Raw genomic sequence first — 23,116 nt, forward strand, 5'->3', positions numbered from 1 at the left:
CCAGTTGACATGTTACGTTCTGCTGTAGAAAATGCTGTTCTTCGAATGGAAACTGTTGTTGACCAAAATGGAGGGCACATTGAATAATTGTAGCGCTGTTCAAGGGATTTGTATTGCCACAGCACCATATAGTGACAAATTTTGTAACTAATTTTTTTTCCAATAAATGGTGAGTGCATTCTTTATTGTACCTGTTTTCTAAATTTCTCTTCAGTACGAGCCTTAGAACTAGCTCCAGAGCCCTCTACATAGGATACTTTAATTTTAACAATACTGTATATATATATATAGGTTGTAGCCACTAAATGACCTAAATTACGTTGCCCATACCTCGCCACGTGGAGGCTAGCCGGGTGTGTGTCCAGTATCACAACAAATTGCTCTGGCAGGTCCTGCCACCTAGTTTCCTGGGATTTCAGTGTCTAGGACCTAAATGTGCTAAATTTATGCTAGCTAAATTAGTGTGCTATTAAAATTAATTAATAAAGAAGGTTTTCGGGAGTGTTGCTCAAAAAGAAGTTATATTTTAGATAAAATAAGTGTGGGTGTGTGATAGGTTAAGATTTGGGACCTAAAGGTGGTTTTATTTTTTGGACCGTGAACTTTTTTAAAATGGCTATCATTATTATGTTCGGACATAGGAAAGCATAGGAAATTTCAAGGTCATTAAATTTTTAAGGAACTATAATCAGTCACTGGGAATTCTTAGTAGAATAGTTGTGCTACCTGATAGCTTTGATGAAGAAGTTTTCAGGATACCAAATTGTATTTAAAAATACTCACGTGTTGCTGAGTTATACATTATTGGTATTTTCAAGGTCACAGTAATTCTACTGAGTCAGCCATTTGGATGTTTCCAGGAGATAAAAGAACTACAGCAGTGTCACCTGCTTGTTCAGTGGTGACTAGAAATTCGGCATAAATTGCATAAAATTATTAAATTGTGACATCACGAGGGAGCTTCATCACTGAATAAGAGCTACTCCATTTATATGGCTGCAGCAGGTTTAGTAGATCGACAGCTTAAATCCAAAGCCCGGATAAATGGTGAGGATTGACGTCAGGAAGGGCATCCGGTTGTAAAAACTATGCCAAAACCAATAGATGTGTTCCGGTTAAGAAGTTAATCCAACTAGAGGAGAAGAACAGGAGGATGTAAAGTGTGAATTGGGAACATTGAATGCTGACCCCATATAACATGGGAAAGGCAAAGACAAAGAAGAATATATATATATATATATAAAAATAAGGGAAATAGGGAGTGATAGAAGGTAACAAAAAGAAAATATATAATAACAGATAAATAATTAGAAAATTGACAAAATGTGGATGTTGCCACACAACTTACAAAACCGGCCTCTCGTCAGGTGTCAACGGTCAAGATTGACACCCAACAAGAGGACAGATTTGTAAGTTGTCTGGCAACATCTGTATTTTGGAAATTTTGTAATTATTTTATCAATTTTTTAATTGTTTATCTCTTATTATACTTTTTTTAATCTTCTATCCCCCTTCTATCACTGCCTCCCTCATTTTTTTTTTCACTTTATTGTCCATGCTCTGCATAGGTATACCATTTGCTGCCTTTGAATTCACTAGAGTAGTTCCTCTTTTTTCCATTTTTCTGCCTTCTTGTTTCCACTTTCCTTGTTCTTTTCAACATATATATAGATATATGGCAAGTAATTTAACTAAAATCAAAGTAATTTAAACACTAATCAACTATTAAAGGCTATTAGACAGCTGAAAATTTCAGTGTAATTTTTTTTTTTTCTTTTGTTTTAGGAAGGACTCATTCAAACATATGGATATAATAGGTCAGGTAAGATTACAGTTTAGAATGAAGGCCTTCTGGGTTGGGAGATTAGTATAATACTAATACTAATCTCCAGTCAACAAGTATGCAGAGGTAAAATGCAGTAAAGTAAGATAAAAAAAAAGTTAAAACAGATGGTAGCTTTCAGCATCTCAGGATGCTTTTTCAACTGCAAAATCATAGAGAAACGTTATAACAAATAGATAAATGAAGTGGTACCAGAGCATCATGGAAAGATCAGGATTACGTGGCCTCTAACTACTCATGGAATGTTCTTTGATACCATTTGCTATCTTTCTGGGTTATGACTTGCTCAAAAACAGTTAAAGCAAGTGGTGGGATGGTGGTAATATAATCCATTAATGTAAGCCAATGGTGGGATGGTGGAAATGTAAGCATATCATCACCATTGGTTGAAGTCACTTTACATTGCTTTAAACTTTAAATTAGGACTTTATATTAACTCTGTTTTTGAGCAAGTCATAACCCAGAAGGATAGAAGATGGCATCATAGTTGCTACATGAGTATTTAAGCCACACAATGCTGATTCTCCCATGCTGCTGCTGTGGTCTGGCTTAATTTACCTATTTATTTGTTGTATCATTGCTCTACAATTTTGTGGTTGACAAAGACATCCTGGGATGTCAAAGCTTGTACCATTTGTTTCAACTGTTTTTAACCTACTTTTAATATATTTTAACTGAACAGTTTTATTATTTTATGTGTAAATATGCAGTTTATATGTTTATTTTTATTGTTTTACTTCTGTGTACTTGTTAGATCAAGGAATATTCTAATCATAAGATCAGAATATTCACTGATATACAGTAAAGTTAATATTCACTGATATACAGTGAAGCATTTTTGCATGAAGCATTGATAATTTTTTAAGAGTAAAAATAATAGTATTGTAGTGATATATGTAATTTTTCTACTAACAAATTATATCATTAAAAGTTATTTCAGAAATTTAAAAATGGTGTAGATTAAAAGAGAATATCAAACTATATCATATAAATGTTTCAAGAGTTGTATATTTGAAATTTTATATCATATTTGCAAATTTGCCACTGAAATCTTTTTCTGTACACCATCCTTCTAAATTGAAATCCAAGTTTTAGTTGAACTGCAAATTTTATATATTTGAAAAATTATGGAAAAATTTTAAAAATATTCTTTATTTGAAAAATAAACAGCTTCTCTGTATTTGAAGTTTAATTTAGGTTTCATCATTGTGAAGTTGGAATCTGATCTATTCATTATCGACCAACATGCTACTGATGAAAAATATAACTTTGAAATGCTGCAGAAAAATACAATTTTGGATACTCAGAAGCTCTTACAGTAAGTACTAAGTAATATATTCTTTGTTTGATGGAAATACTATATATTTTAATATATTTTAAAAATAAATATATTTAATTTTTTGAAATTCTGTTCATTAAATAAATATATTTATAGGCAGGGAGTTCTCATTAATGCTTTTCTATACCATACTGTAGTGAGGGACTTATTCTTCTGTATGAGAAATGACTTAATTCAACTTGAATTATCTAGTTGAAATCAATTTTTTTCTAACTCAATATTTTAGTTAAAAACACAATAATAAGTAATGTCTTTGCTAAGTAACTCTTTGCTCTTTCTTGAATATCTCTTTCTCATGATATTTATGACCACAGGAAAATCCAAGATTTTTACTGTCATCTGTTCTGGAAACTAACCATTTTGTACAGAATGGTTAGTTGCAAAAATACCAGTCAGTGAATGAAATTTTATAAGGGCAGATTTCAGTTTTGTAGGGAAAATTGAGTATGTAATTAGAACTGTTTTTCACTCACACACCATCATGTGATTGACTGTTTTCTTATGAAGCCACATCGTTATAGAAGTAACTTCCTGAGTCATAACATCATTGAAAAAATAATCCTTAATATATAAACTGCCATATACGATGGGGTATAATCTGCCATATATAAGGGGAGTATCAAAAAGTTCATACTCTTTACCTAGAAATAATAGACCTAGAAAGGTGAAACTTCACAAGAAATTTAATCCCATTCTATGTACTCTCCATATAGAACACATTTCTCCCATTTATTAGCATTAGCATTAGTAGAGGCAAATGATGCAAGAAAGCAAGCTTATGCAGCATCAGCCAAAAAAAAAAAAAAAAAAAAAATACACTCCCATTTCACCCCTCTGTTCGTTCGAAATACCTATCTCCAGCTGAGCCTTAAATTTATTTAGGCTATCAACTTCCACAACAAGGGATCTGTTCCACCAACTAACTACCTGCTGGCTAAAGGCAAATTTCCACACATCTATCCTACATCTGTCTTTCCTCAATTTGAATTTATGCCCTGTCAGGTGATTATTCTGAGCAAGAGGAAGAATCCCATCTGCATTGAACATGCTCAAACCATTCAAGGCTTAATACACCTCTATCAGATCACCTCGCTGGTGCCTAGTCTCCAGACACTATAATTTGCAAAACTTTAAGGGTTGCTCTTTCTTCGTAATAGCAACCCTTTGTTCCATTCACTAATTCACTCGTTCCAGCAGCTCTACATCCTTCTTGAAATGAGGCCTCCAGACCTGAATACAGTACTCAAGGTGTGGCCTGACCATCGCCTTATACAAGGGAATAATCACCTGCTTATCCCTGCTAGAAAAATTCCTGTATATCATTGACAAGACACCATGAGCTACTCTTGCAGCCCGTCTGCACTGCTCAGAGAACTTCATATCTGCCTGCACAATTACCCACAGGTCCTTTTCATTCTCTACCACTGTCAGCGTGGTAGCACAGAGTTAATACGTTGCTCTGGGGTTACTGTTTCCCATATGTAGTACTCTTGTCAATGTTAAACTTCATTTGCCTCTCAGCCCATCTGCTCAACCTTTCCAGATCCTGTTGCAGCAGCATAGCGTCAGTAGTGTCCTTGAGGGACTCCACTAATAACATTAGTCCACGATGAGCAGTGTCCATTGATTACCACTCTCTGTCTTCTCACCCTCAACCATCCCTTTATCCATAGCAACAATTTGCCTCCAATGCCACACTGCTCCAATTTGTGCAGCAGTCTTCCATGTGTAACAGTATCAAAAGCCTTTCTAAGATCCAAATATATAATATCAAAGTTATTCCCTGCATCCAGTTCTTTTGTGACTGCATCATAGTATCCAATAAAATTGGTCAGGCAAGACTTTCCCTTAACAAAACCATGCTGTGTCCGAGCTATAACTGAATTCTTGTCTAGATGATCCTGCAGTAATTCTTTAACCAGTGCCTCCATTAATTTTCCTGGAACAGAAGCTAAACTCACAGGTCTATAATTACTTGTGTCAGCCTTTGATCCTCCTTTGTGAATTGGGGTCACATTTGCTCATCTCCAGTCTATGGGTACAAAGTCCAAAGAAGCTCTCATAATTATGGCTAAGGATTTGCTTACTTCCTTTGCTGCCTCCTTTAATATAACTGGATAGATCCCATCCACCCGGTTGCCTCTTTTATGTTTATCTTCAACAATTTCTCCTCCACTTTCCTCACAGTTATTACAAAATCATCTAGCTCACTGCCAGAGTTTACTTCACCTCTGGCATTCCCCTTCCTGAATAACTCCTCGTGTGTGAATGTAGATGCAAAATACTCATTCAGATTTTAGCCACCTGCGCAGGATCCTCAACTGTTGAACCATCAATATCCAGTGGACCAATCTGATTCATCCCTTTCCTTCTAGAGTTTACATAAGTAAAGAACTCTTTGCTGTTTTTCTTTGCCTCTTTTGCCAAGGATTTCTCATAATCTGCCTTTGCCTGCCTAATCTCCTTTGTGACTTGGTTACAGACCAGCTTATATCTATCATAGGCTTCCATGTCACCCATTAATTTATATGTATCCCATGCATTTTTCTTCTCTGCCATATGTCTCATTAGTTCATCTGACATCCATTTAGGCCTAAACCTCGAACAATATTTCTTAGTTGGTATGTAAAGCCTAGTAGCTTCCAAGATAAGTTCTTTGAATGCTTCCCATTTTGAATTTGCTGTTGGTAACATCATCAGTTGGTCCCACTGTACAGAATTTAAATACTGTATCAGACCATCGTAGTTGCCTTTCCTAATGCAAAAACCCTTCCCTTTACTCCTGATGGTAGTTACCTCTTTGAGTAAATCCCACTTCAGCACACTGTGATCACTGCCACCTAGTGGTTCCTTTATCTGGAGATACTTAATGCATGAAGAATCACTACTGATAATCAGATCAAGAGTATTACTCCCTCTAGTTGCCTCCTGAACATGCTTATGTAGAAAACAATCATCCAATACATCCACAAAAGCCTTGTGGATGTATTGGATGTATACATCCACAAAAGTCTTGCTATTGTGTGAGTGACCAACCCACAAATTCCAGTCAATATCCGGGAAATTAAAATCCCCCATTATAAGACTCTCTGATTTACTGACCCACTCTATTCCCTGTACAGTTTCTTATTATACTCATCAGAGTCATTAGGCCTATAGCACACTCCTACTCTCAATTTTGATCTCCCAATGCTTATGTCACACCAAACTGACTCGACACTACACTGTCCAGCGGCGCCTCCGTAGCCAGGTGGGAAGGAGCAGCAGTGCGTAGCACACGCTTCTTGATTAGACCGGGGTTCGAGCCCGTCGCCACCAAATACAGAGGATGCGGAAAGGTCAGGGAATGACCACCGCATATCCCGGAGCAATATGGCCTTAGTTGCTAATGCTCCTAAATACCAAATAACAACAACAATAACAACAACAACACTGTCCAGCGATGTCAACTGGCTTCACTTCCTTGGAATTTGTGTTTCTTAACTAATAGCATAACCCCTCCTCCCTTCTTATCCTGTCTATCCTTTCTGTACACATTGTACTCCCCAAATTCCAGTTCTGCATTCCTTATATCTGTGTGACACCACGTCTCTGATATCCCAACAATATCTGCCTTTGATGTTTTGAGCAATATTCAAATTCATCAAATTTATTTACCAAACTCCTAGCATTGGTGTACACGCAAGTATACATGCACCTGTTCCTATTCTTAACTACCCTAACACATCCCATGTGTTTACTTGTACCACAGTGACTCCCAGCAGTCTCTGAAATATCCTTCATCTTGTTTTCCAGGCTTCTGCTCATTCCAATAGAAGCAGTGCAAGAATCACTTTCACCTCTGCCAGTGGTTACTGTTAATCTGTTAGTCCTTGTATTCCCCCCCCTCAAGCTTGCAGTTTTCTGACCCACCTAACACTGCCTCGATAGCATCAGCAAATATTCTTGCACCCTTTCTATTTAAGTGTATCCCATCCCTGTAGAAGCAGGCTCTCCTGTTAACAAATACAGACCAGGCTGAAAAAAATTCTACCCCTTGAGCCTTGCACACAATCTTTCCAGGGCCAAATTGATCGACAAGGCTCTCATCATATACTCCCTCCTATCGTGTCTGGGCAGAATTGCAGACACTTTCAAATTAAACCCTAATTCACAGCTTTTTTTCAACAGTGACCTGTACTTGTTAAGTAATTCTGCTGGTCTCCTACTCTTAATATCATTAGTGCCAACGTGTACAACTATATCACCTTTTGTGCCCTTAAAAGATGATATCCGCTGTACAACGTCATCAAGGTTGATGCCGGACCTTTGTAGAGCGGACGTTTGCCCCTGGCAAAAGGGCCTGTTCCACTTATGATCCATTTATGGATCAGTTGTTTAATGCCTTGATCATAAAGTCCCCACTTTTTGTCTGAAAACACAATTCCACTTCATTTATGACTTCCTGAGACAAATCAAAGTGAAGAAACGCAATGGTTTCTTCATTTCTCAAACCAAGAAGAAGTCCGCCAGTGCTACGTCAGGAGAATAGGGTGGGTGCTGCAGTAGCACAAATCCAACAGTTGGCAAGAACATTGCATTCGACGTTGCTTCTGCAAAGGCATCAGCAATCTTAGAACCCCTCATGTGGAGACCTTAGACATGTGCAGATGGTCATGTAAAATGCTGTGGGCAGACCCATAACTAATTCCCACTGCATTTGCGATGAAATGAATTATCACACGTCTATCACTCATCACCAGCTGCTCAATCTTTGCAACCGCCTCACTGTCTGTGGATGTTGATGGCATTCCTTCCCTTGGCTCGTCAAAGACACTTGTACGACCATACTGGAACTCCCGTTTCCACTTTTTTACAGTGTCCTAGGATAGACAGTTCTGCCCATACACAGCTTTCATTTCTTCGTCAATTTCCTGAGCTTTCTTCTCCTGCAAATGCAGGAATTTGATCACTGCTTGATACTCCACTTTGTTAACCATAGCATCCTTCCTTAGTTTCTGGGCTCCACCTGTGGTGTATACGATCACCTACAGGAATGAAATTTCACATGTTAGTTAGTGAATATGTGACAATTTATATTAAAAATGGCATCTTCCTACTGATGTTTTATCATGTAAGGATATGAACGTTTTGATATTCCCTTGTATGTATATATATAAGGGGTAATTACGAGTATAAATAGCAAAACAGCAGCTTGCAGGCATTAAAGGAAATGCATTTGACATGAAATGCAACATCTACCTTTGAAAAATGCAAAGGTAGATGTTGCATTTCATGGCAATGATGATATACATGCTGAATGATTGATAAAAGATGCAAAGAAAATTGCATTTGCATCTTTTATCATAGAACATAATCTTCCTTTGGGTTGTGCTGTGCTGATTGAGCAAGTGTATTATTTAGAAATATGTTTCCCAATAGCAAAATAGCAAAAAATACAGTTGTAGAAGAACAAAAACAGCAGGCATTGTAAATGAAATTACACAAATAGGGAAAGAAGAGGTAATGATGGCTTTGAAAAATGGGCCATTTTTGATTGGTACAGACAGCAGTAACAAAGTGATTCCAGGCTGTTTCCCATTGAGGTGACCTTTTGTTAAAACAAAAATAAATAAATAAAAAAAAATTGAAAGCAGTTTGCCCTTATTGCCAGCACTGGAAGGTGACTCTACAGGACACAACATTATACTTTCTTCTCAACAACCTGAAAGCATGTGGAATTCCTTCAAAATACTTTCTATCACTCAGCATTGATAATGCAGCCATTGTGATAGGGACTAAAAATTCGAGTAACAAGGGTATTAAAAGAGGAGATTGAGGCAGTTGATGGTAATAGGCTCTTTGTTGTCTTGGTAATTTGTGTGCCAAAAAGGGAACTGCATGTCCTCTTGGGAAAGTGGATGAATATTTCATGGAATTTAGAAATATATAGAAAGAAATGCTAAAAAAAAAAAAAAAAAGAGGAAAGATAGATTTAAACAGTTTCAGTTCTTAATGAAATCACTCCTGCTTAATGTAAGCTGGAGTGATTTCATTAAGCAGGAGGACAAGTGATAAACTTCCCATATTTCACCTGTCCTCCTGCTTACAAATGCCTGATCTCCAACTTTTTGAGTCAAAAGTTGGAAGCTATATCTTTCATTTGAACCCCACACAGATTCCCTTTTTCACTTTGCAACACTGATCTGTGGAATTTCTCATTTAAATAATGAAATCCACTTGAATTTGTCTTTCCCATCACTTTCACAAATCTCTTTATTAGGCCAAGTTTAATGTGGAGAGGTGGAAAGAAAATTTTCATTGATGGAACATATTGCACACTACTCATTTGTGGCTCATGTGTGCTCTCTCTCAAGCCAGTCACATCTGATGTAATGGTCTTGGCAGGGCAGCTATCCCATAGGCATAAGAAATAACAATATTCTGTGAACCTCCCTTGCATTCCCAATAACATACCAATGACATTTAGGTCAGAGTACATATTCCATTGATGATTGTTGTATTGAATTGCTTCAAATGGTCTTCATCTTTTAGATGAACAGAGTGTGCAATGGGGATTGATGATTTTAAGTTCCCATAATGCAAGAAAACAGCTTTCAAACCTTGCTGTGAGGAATCAGTGAAGAGGTGCCATTCAGATGTGGTATGTATGACAATTCCCTAAACACTCTATTGACATCATGGCAGTAACAGAGCAGACTCTCTATTGTAAAGAATGTCACCAAAACTTGATTTCTTTTTCAATCATGAGACACTTTGAACAAGTATTTCTTAACCAAGTGTCTCTGCTTTAGTGTCGAGGCAAGAAGTTTAGCTTTTATCTTTGGAGAAGAGGGCTAGATCTCTAATATGGTCATTCAACTCTTCTTCTTTTCCCATTAAGCATACTGTTTGTTGGTTTAGGATAGATCATCCTTCCATCTTCTTCTTTGTCTTGCTCTACTTTGTTTGCCAATGGGTTATTTACTATTTTTGCCCACCTATCATTATACATCCTATTTATGTTTTTTCTCTTATATATATATATATATATATATATATATATATATATATATTAATAGTTATATTAGTGATAAAAGGAAAGCAAGAAATAAAGCAAAGCAAGAAAGTTAAAAGACAATAACTAATATTTATGGGTTAATGCAGTTGCAAGCAATCATGCAATATACCCACAATGTCTATAGAATATCATTAGAAAAAGTAAATCAATCCAATAATAAGAATACCATCAAGGACTTAAGAAAACGCAAAAAAAAAAAAAAAAAAAAATTATTATTATCGCTTTTTACCGACAATCTAGATGACTTCAACTGGGGCCAACCACCCAGAATGAAGGCAAAAAACGACAAGAAGTTCTCTGTTTCTGTGATGATCAATATATGCTAAGTAATTTAAATCTAAACCAAATATAAACCAGTATAGGCCGAACATAAATCGAATATAAATAAATCGAATGAAGATAATTAATTAAGAAAAATTTTGAAATATTAGAATCAAAGGTAAGAAATATAAGTAAAATATAAATGTAAGCATATATTAATCATCGTTGACCCGACAGAGAACGTAATTTAAGGATTAAAACAAGATTAAATATATAATACATACTACATTTGACCGTATCTAGGACATAATGTAATAGTCGTCAAAATAATATGTGGTGCCCCCTATGTGATGGATACGGTAAAAATAAATAATTAAATTAAATTAACGCAAAGAGAAACATGCAGATAGTAAGAAGAAAAACTAAAGGAGTAGGAAAAATAGAACCTGAACTCCACAAAGGCGAAAAATAGTGGATAATAATTTCGGAGAAATAAAAATAAAGAGTGTAGGACAGCTTAAAGGCATTACAAGATATAAGTTGTGGCTCGGGTTTGCGATCCCGGGCATACCCGAGCCACAACTTATATCTTGTAATGCCTTTAAGCTGTCCTACACTCTTTATTTTTATTTCTCCGAAATTATTAGGGCAATCCGAGGACGTAGGAGAAACTATTTCTTATCTATACCACTATTTTTCGCCTTTGTGGAGTTCAGGTTCTATTTTTCCTACTCCTTTAGTTTTTCTTCTTACTATCTGCATGTTTCTCTTTGCGTTAATTTAATTTAATTATTTATTTTTACCGTATCCATCACATAGGGGGCACCACATATTATTTTGACGACTATTACATTATGTCCTAGATACGGTCAAATGTAGTATGTATTATATATTTAATCTTGTTTTAATCCTTAAATTACGTTCTCTGTCGGGTCAACGATGATTAATATATGCTTACATTTTTATATTTTACTTATATTTCTTACCTTTGATTCTAATATTTCAAAATTTTTCTTAATTAATTATCTTCATTCGATTTATTTATATTCGATTTATGTTCGGCCTATACTGGTTTATATTTGGTTTAGATTTAAATTACTTAGCATATATTGATCATCACAGAAACAGAGAACTTCTTGTCGTTTTTTGCCTTCATTCTGGGTGGTTGGCCCCAGTTGAAGTCATCTAGATTGTCGGTAAAAAGCGATAATAATAATTTTTTTTTTTTTTTTTTTTTTTTTTTTGCGTTTTCTTAAGTCCTTGATGGTATTCTTATTATTGGATTGATTTACTTTTTCTAATGATATTCTATATATATATATATATATATCCATTCATTAATAGGTTGTATTTTACATTGTTTCCTAATTTTCTCACTTTTAACTTTATCTCATTTTTTTAGTCATTTTCCTTACTGTTTTCATTTCTATGGTTTCATTTATTTGTTTTATTTTTTCCATTTTACCTCGTGTCTGAGCCTTCATATGTTATTATAGTGTTACTATAGTTTTATATATTTTATGCTTGGGTTCTAAATTATGTTATTTACCCCTCTGCCCCCAATATATTACTTGCTTTCAATGCTTGTCCTGCTTCTTCATGAGTTATTCTTGAACTGTTTATCTGCGTTTACTAGGTACTTAAACTTCATTACTTGTTCTGTCATTTTTCCTTCTAATTCTAATTTACATCTGAATAGCTTTTGCTGTTGTTTTCTATATTTCAATAAAAAATAAAATAAAATAAACAAACAAAAGAGTATAATATGGAAATTTCCTTTGCTTGTTTTTTATTAAAATATATCATTCTTTGCAAATTGTTTTAATTTTCTGCCAATTAGTACTGCATCATTTTCTTAGCAGTTTATATTTAATTTTTTATTCTAATTCCTTTATTTACTCTATTTAGTTTAAAATTTTTAATAGTTTAGCTGCAGGGGCCCCTAGTGGCTCCACAGCTAAACGACCAGAGGAACAACAGACCAACATAACCTGACATATACTACACAGACTGCATATAAACTTACACTATCTCTAGTCTTTACAGAGTTTGTACTGCAACAGAATACAGTACGTGGAGTTGGGGGGGTCCCTGGTGCCGCTTGACAAGAAATGCTACATTATGTACCTGTGCAAAAATATATGAAGAAACTCTGTAAAAGTAATAGGATTCTCTCAGAGTATAGGTTTATTTTCTGGAAGATGTAGCTCATATCAGACTGAGAATATTTTTTTGACAATCATAATCAGATCATATTTGAATAGTCAGTTATAAAAAAAAAATTATTCAAACAAACACTATTCTTATATACTTCTGTAAAGTGATTCTAATTCTTTGGAAGTTCAGCTAGTTAATTCATTGTCAGTTTCATAACACAGCTAGATCTTAAAAGTCATGTTTTTATGTGTCCTTTAAAAATGAAACATTTAAATATAAAAATAAATTTAAAGAAACCGGAAAGTCTTTTTTATTTATTTTTATTTCCCAAAACTGTTTCAAGAATAGGAGAATGAGAAAGGATATGTTATAATAACATTTTAATATTATTTTAATATTTAAAATAAACTTCTGGGAGTGTTTAAAGTAAAATTTCAAGGAGTGTTGCAATTTATTATTCATAAACTAGATTTAAATTGTTCAACATAGTTTCAGGATACACTTTAGGAATTTTGTTATTTTGTCTATTTTCAAAAGAAAGTTGGATAATTCTTTTTAGTGGTATCCTGAAACTTCACTTGGGTCTTATACTATTTCTCTAAACTATGTGGTTATTTCTATTCCAATGAAATCAAAATAAATTATCACATAGTGTTTAGTTTCTTAAATAACATTTTAATATAGACTAAAATTTGTGTTACTTCTGCATATTGCCTAGTCAGGCTACTGAACTAGTGCATCGATTATAAAACTATATTTTGATTTGTGTTAGTTTAGGTTAGAAGTCAATATCTGCAATCAGCAGCTGCATTGCAGTGTGATTTGATAAAGTGCCCTTGTTTAATTTGGAATTTTTTAATCACCAAGTGCACTTTATGAAATCACCAACAGGTGATTAAAAAAATTTCCCAATTAAAAAATGTTTGTGATCTTGCAGGCTTACACCTTCCCCTCTACCTCCATTATCATCAAAAAATAAAATTAAATTAATTACATTACTGGAAATTATATTTCAGATGTTGTCAAGAATATATCTTACATTTTGAAATGTGCTTATCTCTTTGATAGATAAATATGCAATTAGTATTTTACAATTACTATCATTTAACAGTAAATACAAATGCTTTGTGAATCGATTGCAATAACAATATCAGTTTTACAAATTTATAAACTATTTTATTTTTTAAACTTTATCATTACTTAGTCCCCAGAATTTGGAATTGACTGCAGCTGGTGAGATTGTGCTCTTAGAAAATCTGGAAATATTTGAAAAAAATGGATTTAAATTTGCATTAAATGAATCAGCCCAAACTGGCCACAAAGTACAGTTAATTTCAGTTCCTGTTTCCAGCAACTGGAGTTTTGGCAAAGAAGGTATTGTTAGCTTAAGTTAATTTGGAAATTTTTGCTTAATATGCTTAATTTTTTATTTTATTTACAGTTTTGTGTTGTTTGTGCAATAAAGTTACACTTACCAAATCAACTTATTACTGTTGCTGTCTCTATTGATAATGTGACACTTCTTTTTATTGAAATAGAAAGTGTTAGGCATAATGAAATTCACTGAAGAGAAACACTGTAAATACATTAAACAGTTTCTCTATCTTATTATTAGTTATAGGATTCAGGTTCCTTATTTTATGACTGTGCATAAAAAGAAATATAACTATCCAAAGTTCATTTCTACACTTCAGTAAACTGTTTGGTGTAATGATCCAATTGGGTTCCCCAGATATTTACAGGTCCCAAATTTTTAGGTTTCTATCTCTATAGCTTGTTTAACAATCCCTCATTTCAGACTTCAGAATGAAAGACACCAAGTCAAATTTAAAATTAGTATCATCCCTTTAATTAAATATTTATAGTTGGTTTCTCTGACAAAATGTTAAAACCTTTTCTTTCGTAAGATTATGTGACCACCAAATTTTAATACCAACTCTAACACATGGCATATTATGTTTTGATACAAATGCTTTGGCAGCCATACACTGAGTGATCACTGAATTATAACCACCTACCTAATACTTCGTAGGTCCTCCTTTTGCCCTCAGTACAGCAGCTATCCGACATGGCATTGATTCAACAAGATGTCAGATGCGTTTGCAAGGTATGGGCAACCAAGCTGTGTGTAATGCGGTCAGCAATGCAGGTATAGAGGTGATTGGTGTATCCAGACGCCTGATATGCCTTTCCATAGTGTCCCACAAGTGCTCTATGGGATTGATATCAGTGGAGTTCGGAGGCCAATCGATATGCTGGAAGTCAGAACTGTGTTCCTCAAACCATTTCTGACCAATGGCTCGGTGCATTGTCATCTTCGGGAAAAGGTGTAACATAGCGGAGTGTACACATTCAGCAAGCAGTTAACGATAGCTGAGACCACTTATACCTTGTTCCACATGCACCACGGGGTCCAAGTTCCTGCCAGAGAAACATGCCCCACACCATAGAACTGCCTCCACCGGCCTGCACTTTTGATACCATGCATGATGGATCAAGAGCTTCATGTTGTTGACGCCAAGTCCGTAAACGACCATCCATGGTGTGGAGTTAATAATGTGATTCATCTGACCAGCACACCTTCTTCCAGTCTTCTAACATCTAACTTGCATGCTCTTTTCACCAGGCGAGTCTTTTACACTGATGAACCTTGGTTAGGAGAGGATGCTGTAGGGATTGTCTGCTGGTATAGCTCATATGTGCGAGCGTGCAACACATGGTCATGCCAGATATTGCGCTGGGTTGGCCCATGTTGTATTGGGTAGGCAACTCTTCAACAGTGCTGTGCCTGTTCGCATTGTCGGATCCGGCGCTCACCTCTAACATCAACCTTTCGCTGACCTTTGCAGTTTTGCCGTCGGGTCGTTGTTTGACCATTTTGATGCCAGTCCTGGTACACTAACGATGGCAGCTCTCGAACACCCCCACTAGTTCAGCCATTTGGGAAATCGAGGCACCAGCTTGTCGAGCACCCACAAACTGTCCTTTATCAAAGTCCGATAAATCCTTTTACCCATCACGCTTGGAATTTTACTACCTACTGAACTACTGACATCTTATCTATGCTACGTAAATTGGCTAACTGCGCACTCTCATACCTCACATGGTCAATGTTGCATTCAGTTTTCATAGGGGTGGTCATAATTCAGTGATCACTCAGTGTATGTATGTGTGTAGGCATTTTTATTTCAGTCAAATGAAGTTTTTATGTGGGTTGTTAACTGTTTCTTTAAGCAGGCCACAACATTCAGTTTAAGAACTTGTTTTCAAGCAATTATTTGTTTAAATAAACACTTTCCAAGTATCTGCCGAGAATAAACAATCAGAATTTTCAAACACCCTAGCATAAAACTATACTTCTATAACTCAGATTCAACTCTACCTACCATTAATAACTTTTCAGAAAACTGTATCACTTCCATTTCAAAGTTATTGTATTTCTGTTTCTATTATTGTTGCTCCCAGCATTACTGATCACCCATCATTCACATGTGCATGTAGAAGTAACAGTAGCACTAATGAAGGTGTGTATTTTGCACAAATGCAAACAGATGGTTTTGTTTTACCGTTAAAGGCTTCACTTTTATATTATATATTTTAAAACCAAAAAATAAACCAAGAAGATACAGGATAAAGGTAAGTTTATGACTAATTGCATTTGTAAAAACATTTATTTTGTTCATAAACTTACAGAGTAAAATCAGAGTTTTAGCTACAAGTACTATTTACGAGGAAATATTTCTAATGTTAACTTAATAATAATGTTTATATTATACAGTTTAGAGTCTGAATTCTATAGAGCCAGATATCAGCTCTGGCAATAGTGTGACTATAGAAAAAGAGCAAAGCAATGCCTACTTATCATCTTTAAAGAAGATGCTGAAACTAGTGTCCGTTGGCACTGTTGTACTTCATACAACTGTATGGAGATGTGGATCTGTTTCAGAACACATTGCCTCAACTGACAAATAATCGAAATTCTGAGCACCTAACATGGCAACAAAGTGGCTCCACCATTTTATGAATGTGACGTTCGTATGTTATTGAATTTGAGCATTCTTTGTATGAATTGTGATATCGTGGATGATTGGTTGAATGGACACCTATGTAGCTGTATTTAATCCTCTCTGATTACCCCATGTAAGGCATCAAAAAAGATATAGCCCAGAAGCCAAGAGAAGTGGTGCACATAAAGGCATTGATGTACATAATTCCACGTGCACAGAGGCTTTTGCTCTGCTATATGTGATTGAAAGGGGTAGTATTTTACATTTTTGGCATGATAGAGGAAACTTTGAATAGTTTCTGTAGTAATATTATTTTTTAATTGATGCCTTTTAACCTTTGAATTTCCTAATAAAAATTAGCATTAGCATTAGTAGAGGCATATGATGCAAGAAAGCAAGCTTATGCAGCATCAGCCAGAAAAAAAAAAAAAAAAACTTCCACTTCACCCCTCCATTCATTCGAAATACCTGTCCAGCCGAGCCTTAAATTTATTTAGGCTATCAACTTCCACAACAAGGGATGGAAGTCTGTTCCACCAACCAACTACCCGCTGGCTAAAGACAAATTTCCGGACATCTATCCTACATCTGTCTTTCCTCAATTTGAATTTATGCCCTCTCAGGTGATTATTCTGAGCAAGAGGCAGAATCCCATCAGCATTGAGCATGCTCAAACCATTCAAGGCTTTATACACCTCTATCAGATCACCTCGCTGGTGCCTAGTCTCCAGACACTGTAATTTGCAAAACTTAAGCCTTTCTTTGTAAGAGCAACCCTTTGTTCCATTCACTAACCTTGTTGCCATTCTCTGTACTCGTTCCAGCAGCTCTACATCCTTTTTGAAATGAGGCCTCCAGACCTGTATACAGTACTCAAGGTGTGTCCTGACCATTGCCTTATACAAGGGAATAATCACCTCCTTATCCCTGCTAGAAAAATTCCTATTTATCATTGACAATACACCATGAGCTACTCTTGCAGCCTGTCACCACTGCTCAGAGAACTTCATATCTGCCTGCACAACCACCCCCAGGTCCCTTTCATTCTCTACCACTGTCAGTGTAGTATCACAGAGTTGATACGTTGCTCTGGGGTTGCTGTTTCCCATATGTAGTACTTTACATTTGTCAATGTTAAACTTCATTTTCCACCTCTCAGCCCATCTGCTCAACCTTTCCAGATCCTGTTGCAGCAGCATAGCGTCAGTATTGTCCTTAACAACCCTGCCAACTTTTGTATCGTCTGCAAACTTGGACATTAAGCTTGATATGCCATCATCAATATTATTTATAAATACAGAAAACAGTAATGGACCCAACACTGAACCCTGAGGGACTCCACTAATAACATTAAGCCACGATGAGCAGTGTCTGTTGATTACCACTCTCTGTCTTCTCCCCCTCAACCACCCTTTTATCCACAGCAGCAATTTGCCTCCAATGCCACACTGCTCCAATTTGTGCAGCAGTCTTCCATGTGCAACAGTATCAAAAGCCTTTCTAAGATCCAAATATATAATATCAAAGTTATTCCTTGCATCCAGTTCTTTTGTGACTGCATCATAGTATCCAATCAAATTGGTCAGGCAAGACTTCCCCTTAACAAAACCATGCTGTGTCTGAGCTATAACTGAAGTCTTGTCCAGATGAAAATGTTTTCCTTATACTTTGTGTTCATTTCTTTTTGGTAAGGCAACTTCTGCCATGATCTATAATTACTGGATTCAGTCATCCAGTATATCAAAATGACACCTTGTTTCTGTTATATTGGTATTAATTGATTTAACCAGTACTTCAAATTCATCAGCTTTATTGTTATTATTGTTATTTGTTTTTTTTTTAGGAGCATTAGCAACTAAGACCATATTGCTCCGGGACCTGACCTTTCCGCATCTTCCGTATTTGGTGGTGACGGGCTCGAACCCCGGTCTAATCAAGAAGCTTGTGCTACGCACTGCTGCTCCTTCCCACCTGGCTACGGAGGCACCTCAGCTTTATTAACTGTACTCCTAACATTAGTATATTGCCACATGAGAGTTTTTTTTCCTATGTTCATCATAATTCTAACACATCCCACATAATTGCTTACAGCATTGGTTTCTGGAGCAATATTTGATTTGGATATTCCTGTAGTTCAGGCACACTCTAAAATTTTTTTGTATTTATCCCACTATGCACTGCTATGTCTAGATAGGATGATTTGAAGTAGTGCAAAAATGAAATCTACCTGTTTCTGTATCCTCCCCCTCCTCTCCAACTTGCCAGTTTGTAGTTTCCTGAAAGAGTTACGATTTCCTCCATAACATCAGTATCCCATCTTTTCAACAAGTGTGAGCCAATCCGAGAAAAATTCAAACCCATGAATCGTGCATGGTCTCTCCATGCTGAAATTGATTAATATTTGTAAAGCTAAATGATGCAAGGAAGCTGGAATTTAAGAAATATCTCTTCATAACTATGAAGTCATATCTCAGATTGTCTGTGTTTAATATTTTTTTTATTATCTGTACAATTTATATTATGTTATAAAAGATGTTAATTGTTCTACAAACATTCAACTTTTGTGCCTAGCAGGATAGGTGAAACATTTAATTCCAGGAGATTCAATTTTGTAGCAATTGAATCTCCCAATATTACAACTTACTATGGGACCAGTGTGCTTTCTTTCTCTGGTGATCTCTCCCTGCAGTCATATGTATGTGCGTAGGCATCAATATTGTGGTCAGCCAGTGACTACCTCATGAGTCCTATGATTTAATTCTCTCTAAAGCATCAACTTTTTCTCAATCACTGTCTCACCCATCAAAATTTTCATTTTATTACTTTGCTTTCTTTTCATCTAATACACACAAAGAGTTTCTGTGGCTGTATTATATCCTTCCAGAGATGGTCCAAATTCATGAGAGTCAGTGCAAATAATAAAATCTTGACCTGCAGGAGCATGTAGCAGCTTTCCTTCTGGTCATCCCATTACAAGTCATTCACCAACTTTCTGGATTTCATTCTAACCATAGTTAAAACTAAAAAAATGCAAACAAATTTTTTTACAAAATATCATGATATACTACATTATGATGCAGTTTATATAATAAAACCCTACAATATGATTATGATAAACTTAAATACAGGAAGTAATTCACTAATTGGACTGTGTTGTAATCTATCAATTGCTGTAATGATTAATGATTTTTGCAGTTTATTTATTTTATAAAACTAAAAATAATTTTATTATTTTATAAAATAAACTATGTTATTATTTACAGTAAATATAACACTATTTGCAAGTTATACATACTTTTTATAATTCCATTCCACAAGAATTGATAAGCAAATGTTACCCCAGCATTTCTCAAACTGTGTTCCACGGAACACTAGTGTTCTGTGAGATGTGAAAAAGTGTTCCACGAAATTCGAAATTAAAAATTATAAAAATAAATAAATTTTGAATATTTATAGCATACACCACTTTTGTATCATTATAATGTTTAACATAATTTTTTGTTGATTATTAATATACTGGCATAGACTTATAATCAAATAGACCGTGGAACACTATTTTGGCGGGCTTTGCATAGCGAAGTATGCGTTGAGGTAATGACACCTGCGAAAAAGTAGCAATGTGGTGATCTAGTATGCCATTCGTATGCAATTTAGCCTGGAGTACACGGGTTGAAGGAGAGGGGGAAGTGACCAATATCATAACTAAACTCATTTCTATAAATTTTTTTGATAATTATTAGTATTTCAAAATATTATTATTAAAATATGTGACCATAGATTTGTGGTTGAAAAAAGAAACTTTAAAATGAGAAGCAAAGTACTTCTAGTAGTGCAACTGTGGTCGATGAAAACGATTACAATATTATCACACTTCAAAATGAGGATGAGGATGAACAGTTGCAGCCTTTTGTTCCCCAGAAATCCGAAGTGAAAAAACAGGAACCAACTAATAAAAGACCAAAACGAAAGTATAATGACAGTTATTTGAATTTCAGCTTTACATGTGTTGGAAATAAAGATGCTCCTGATGCGTCATATGTAATAAAATATTAGCACACAGTTCTTTGGCTCCCACTAAACTTGTGTGTCGTAAGTGTTCTGTGAATATATTGTGAGATGAAGTGTTCCGTGACTAAAAAATTTTGGGAAACGCTGTGTTACCCTATGATGTCAGCAAGCAAGGGATGAAGCTGACAAGAATTTTAATTTTAATGTAACCATTGAACTACTCATCCTTGTAAAAAATAAAAATACCTAAGTAATCAGAATGAAAAACTAACTCATCTTATTGATGTTCTGAAAGTGGCAAGTAGTTCGGTTGGCAGCCTCTCACAAAAAAAAAAAAAAAAAACTTGGAAATAAAAAGTTCAGCATGTCCTTTTCTTTTAAAAGAACGTTTATTTGTACCAGTTTTCCTTCTTGATATCATGTGTATTTCATATTATAAGCATCTAGATTTTATTTTTAAAAAATACATGCCAAATATATGGATTTTTTATTTAAATTTTATTTTTATTTATTCGTTTATTCTTATGGATTAATAAATTTGATAATTTAAAAATTGTTATATAATTCTTTATATTATGTTATTGTTTATAGACATCGAAGAACTGGTTTTCATGTTGACTGATAATATGGTAAGTTCAGGTTCTGATTTTTTTTTAACTACTCTATCCTGAATAATTAACTTTGCTCTTTTTGCCTGTTAGAAACTGTTAAGATTCATAAAAATTGAAATAGGTGGATTCAGGATTCAGTAGAAGAATTTTAAAATTTTAGTAGTGTCTATTCATAGGTTTCCTTGTAAGAGAAATAATACAGAAATATAAACAAATGCAACTTTATATTTAACAGGGAAAAATGTGTCGCCCTTCCAGAGTCCAACAAATGTTTGCATCTCGTGCATGTCGCAAGTCAGTAATGGTGGGGACTGCACTCTCCCCTCATGAAATGAAGAAGGTATAATCAGCTGTGCAACTTTAAAGCTTTATCATTAGTGTATCAAAATTTTTTTTATTTTTTTATTTAGCTGATTCTTATATGTATTTTTCATTTTTGTGCTGAATGTAGCATTTTTATAATAATTATAAATAATTAGGCGTATAACCAGTAAAATAAAAATATCTTTAATCACAAATAGATACCTGTAGCTTTCGAAACTAAACGTGCCTCTTTGTCAACAGAAAATAGAAACTTTAGAGATAAAATTATTCTAACGGACACAGTTGTGTGTGCAGTGAGACGTGCGAGGGCACGAAGTAAGTCATTTAATCATTACACTTGTGTTCATTGTTGCTGCATGAACGTGCATAGTTTCTCCAGCGCTTGTCTAGACATAAAACGGTTGCCTCTAAGATGGGGTGTAGTCTCATGCCTTTGCAGCAGTTCATGGCTCTCGAATTACACAATATATTGAGTGACTCTAACCAGAGGCAGTGGCAAAAGTGTCGGGAGTGGTCGATTACTTCATAGTCCTGCTTGGGATTGAGGCCGTGTGGACCAGAAGTGTTCCGCGATTGTGGACTGGTCGGTCTCAGCAAGGCGAATCGCTCTGTCGTGTTCTGCAAGGCGGTCTTTAAGATGTCTTGAAGTCTCTCCTAGGGGTGACCGGGGTCTTTACATTGGAAACTAGAGAACGTAAGTTTCTACCAGGCAGCTGCACGCATTTTATGCAGTATTAGCATTAGCATTAGCATTAGTAGAGGCATTTGATGCAAGAAAGCAAGCTTATGCAGCATCAGCCAAAAAAAAAAAAAAAACCACTTCCACTTCACCCCTCTGTTCGTTCAAAATACCTGTCCAGCTGAGCCTTAAACTTATTTAGGCTATCAACCTCCACCACAAGGGATGGAAGTCTGTTCCACCAACCAACCACCCGCTGGCTAAAGGCAAATTTCCGCACGTCTATCCTACATCTGTCTTTCCTCAATTTGAATTTATGCCCTCTCAGGTGATTATTCTGAGCTAGAGGAAGAATCCCATCAGCATTGAGCATGCTTAAACCATTCAAGGCTTTATACACCTCTATCAGATCACCTCGCTGGTGCCTAGTCTCCAGACACTGTAATTTGCAAAACTTAAGCCTTTCTTCGTAAGAGCACCACTTTGTTCCATTCACTAATCTTGTTGCCCTTCTCTGTACTCGTTCCAGCAGCTCTACATCCTTCTTGAAATGAGGCCTCCAGACCTGTATACAGTACTCTAGGTGTGGCCTGACCATCGCCTTATACAATGGAATAATCACCTCCTTATCCCTGCTGGAAAAATTCCTGTATATCATTGACAATACTCCATGAGCTACTCTTGCAGCCCGTCTGCACTGCTCAGAGAACTTCATATCTGCCTGCACAACCACCCCCAAGTCCCTTTCATTCTCTACCACTGTCAGTGTTGTACCATAGAGTTGATACGTTGCTCTGGGGTTGCTGTTTCCCATGTGTAGTACTTTA

General features: G+C 35.6%; 1 protein-coding gene across 1 annotated transcript in view; it reads left to right on the forward strand.

Moving 5' to 3' along the window:
* Pms2 (mismatch repair endonuclease PMS2) overlaps nt 1–23,116 on the forward strand; it is a 133,243-nt gene that overhangs the window by 99,979 nt on the left and 10,148 nt on the right. Inside the window, exons 15-19 of the mRNA XM_090386646.1 lie at nt 1,786–1,822; nt 3,031–3,161; nt 13,865–14,034; nt 21,267–21,304; nt 21,522–21,626. Of these exons, the coding sequence (XP_090242772.1) occupies nt 1,786–1,822; nt 3,031–3,161; nt 13,865–14,034; nt 21,267–21,304; nt 21,522–21,626 (481 nt within the window). The remainder of the gene's footprint in view (nt 1–1,785; nt 1,823–3,030; nt 3,162–13,864; nt 14,035–21,266; nt 21,305–21,521; nt 21,627–23,116) is intronic.

Source organism: Mastigoproctus giganteus, chromosome 12 (genome assembly GCF_048544385.1).
Source record: "Mastigoproctus giganteus isolate SK-2022 chromosome 12, ASM4854438v1, whole genome shotgun sequence".
In the NCBI taxonomy this organism is placed as follows: Eukaryota; Metazoa; Arthropoda; class Arachnida; order Uropygi; family Thelyphonidae; genus Mastigoproctus; species Mastigoproctus giganteus.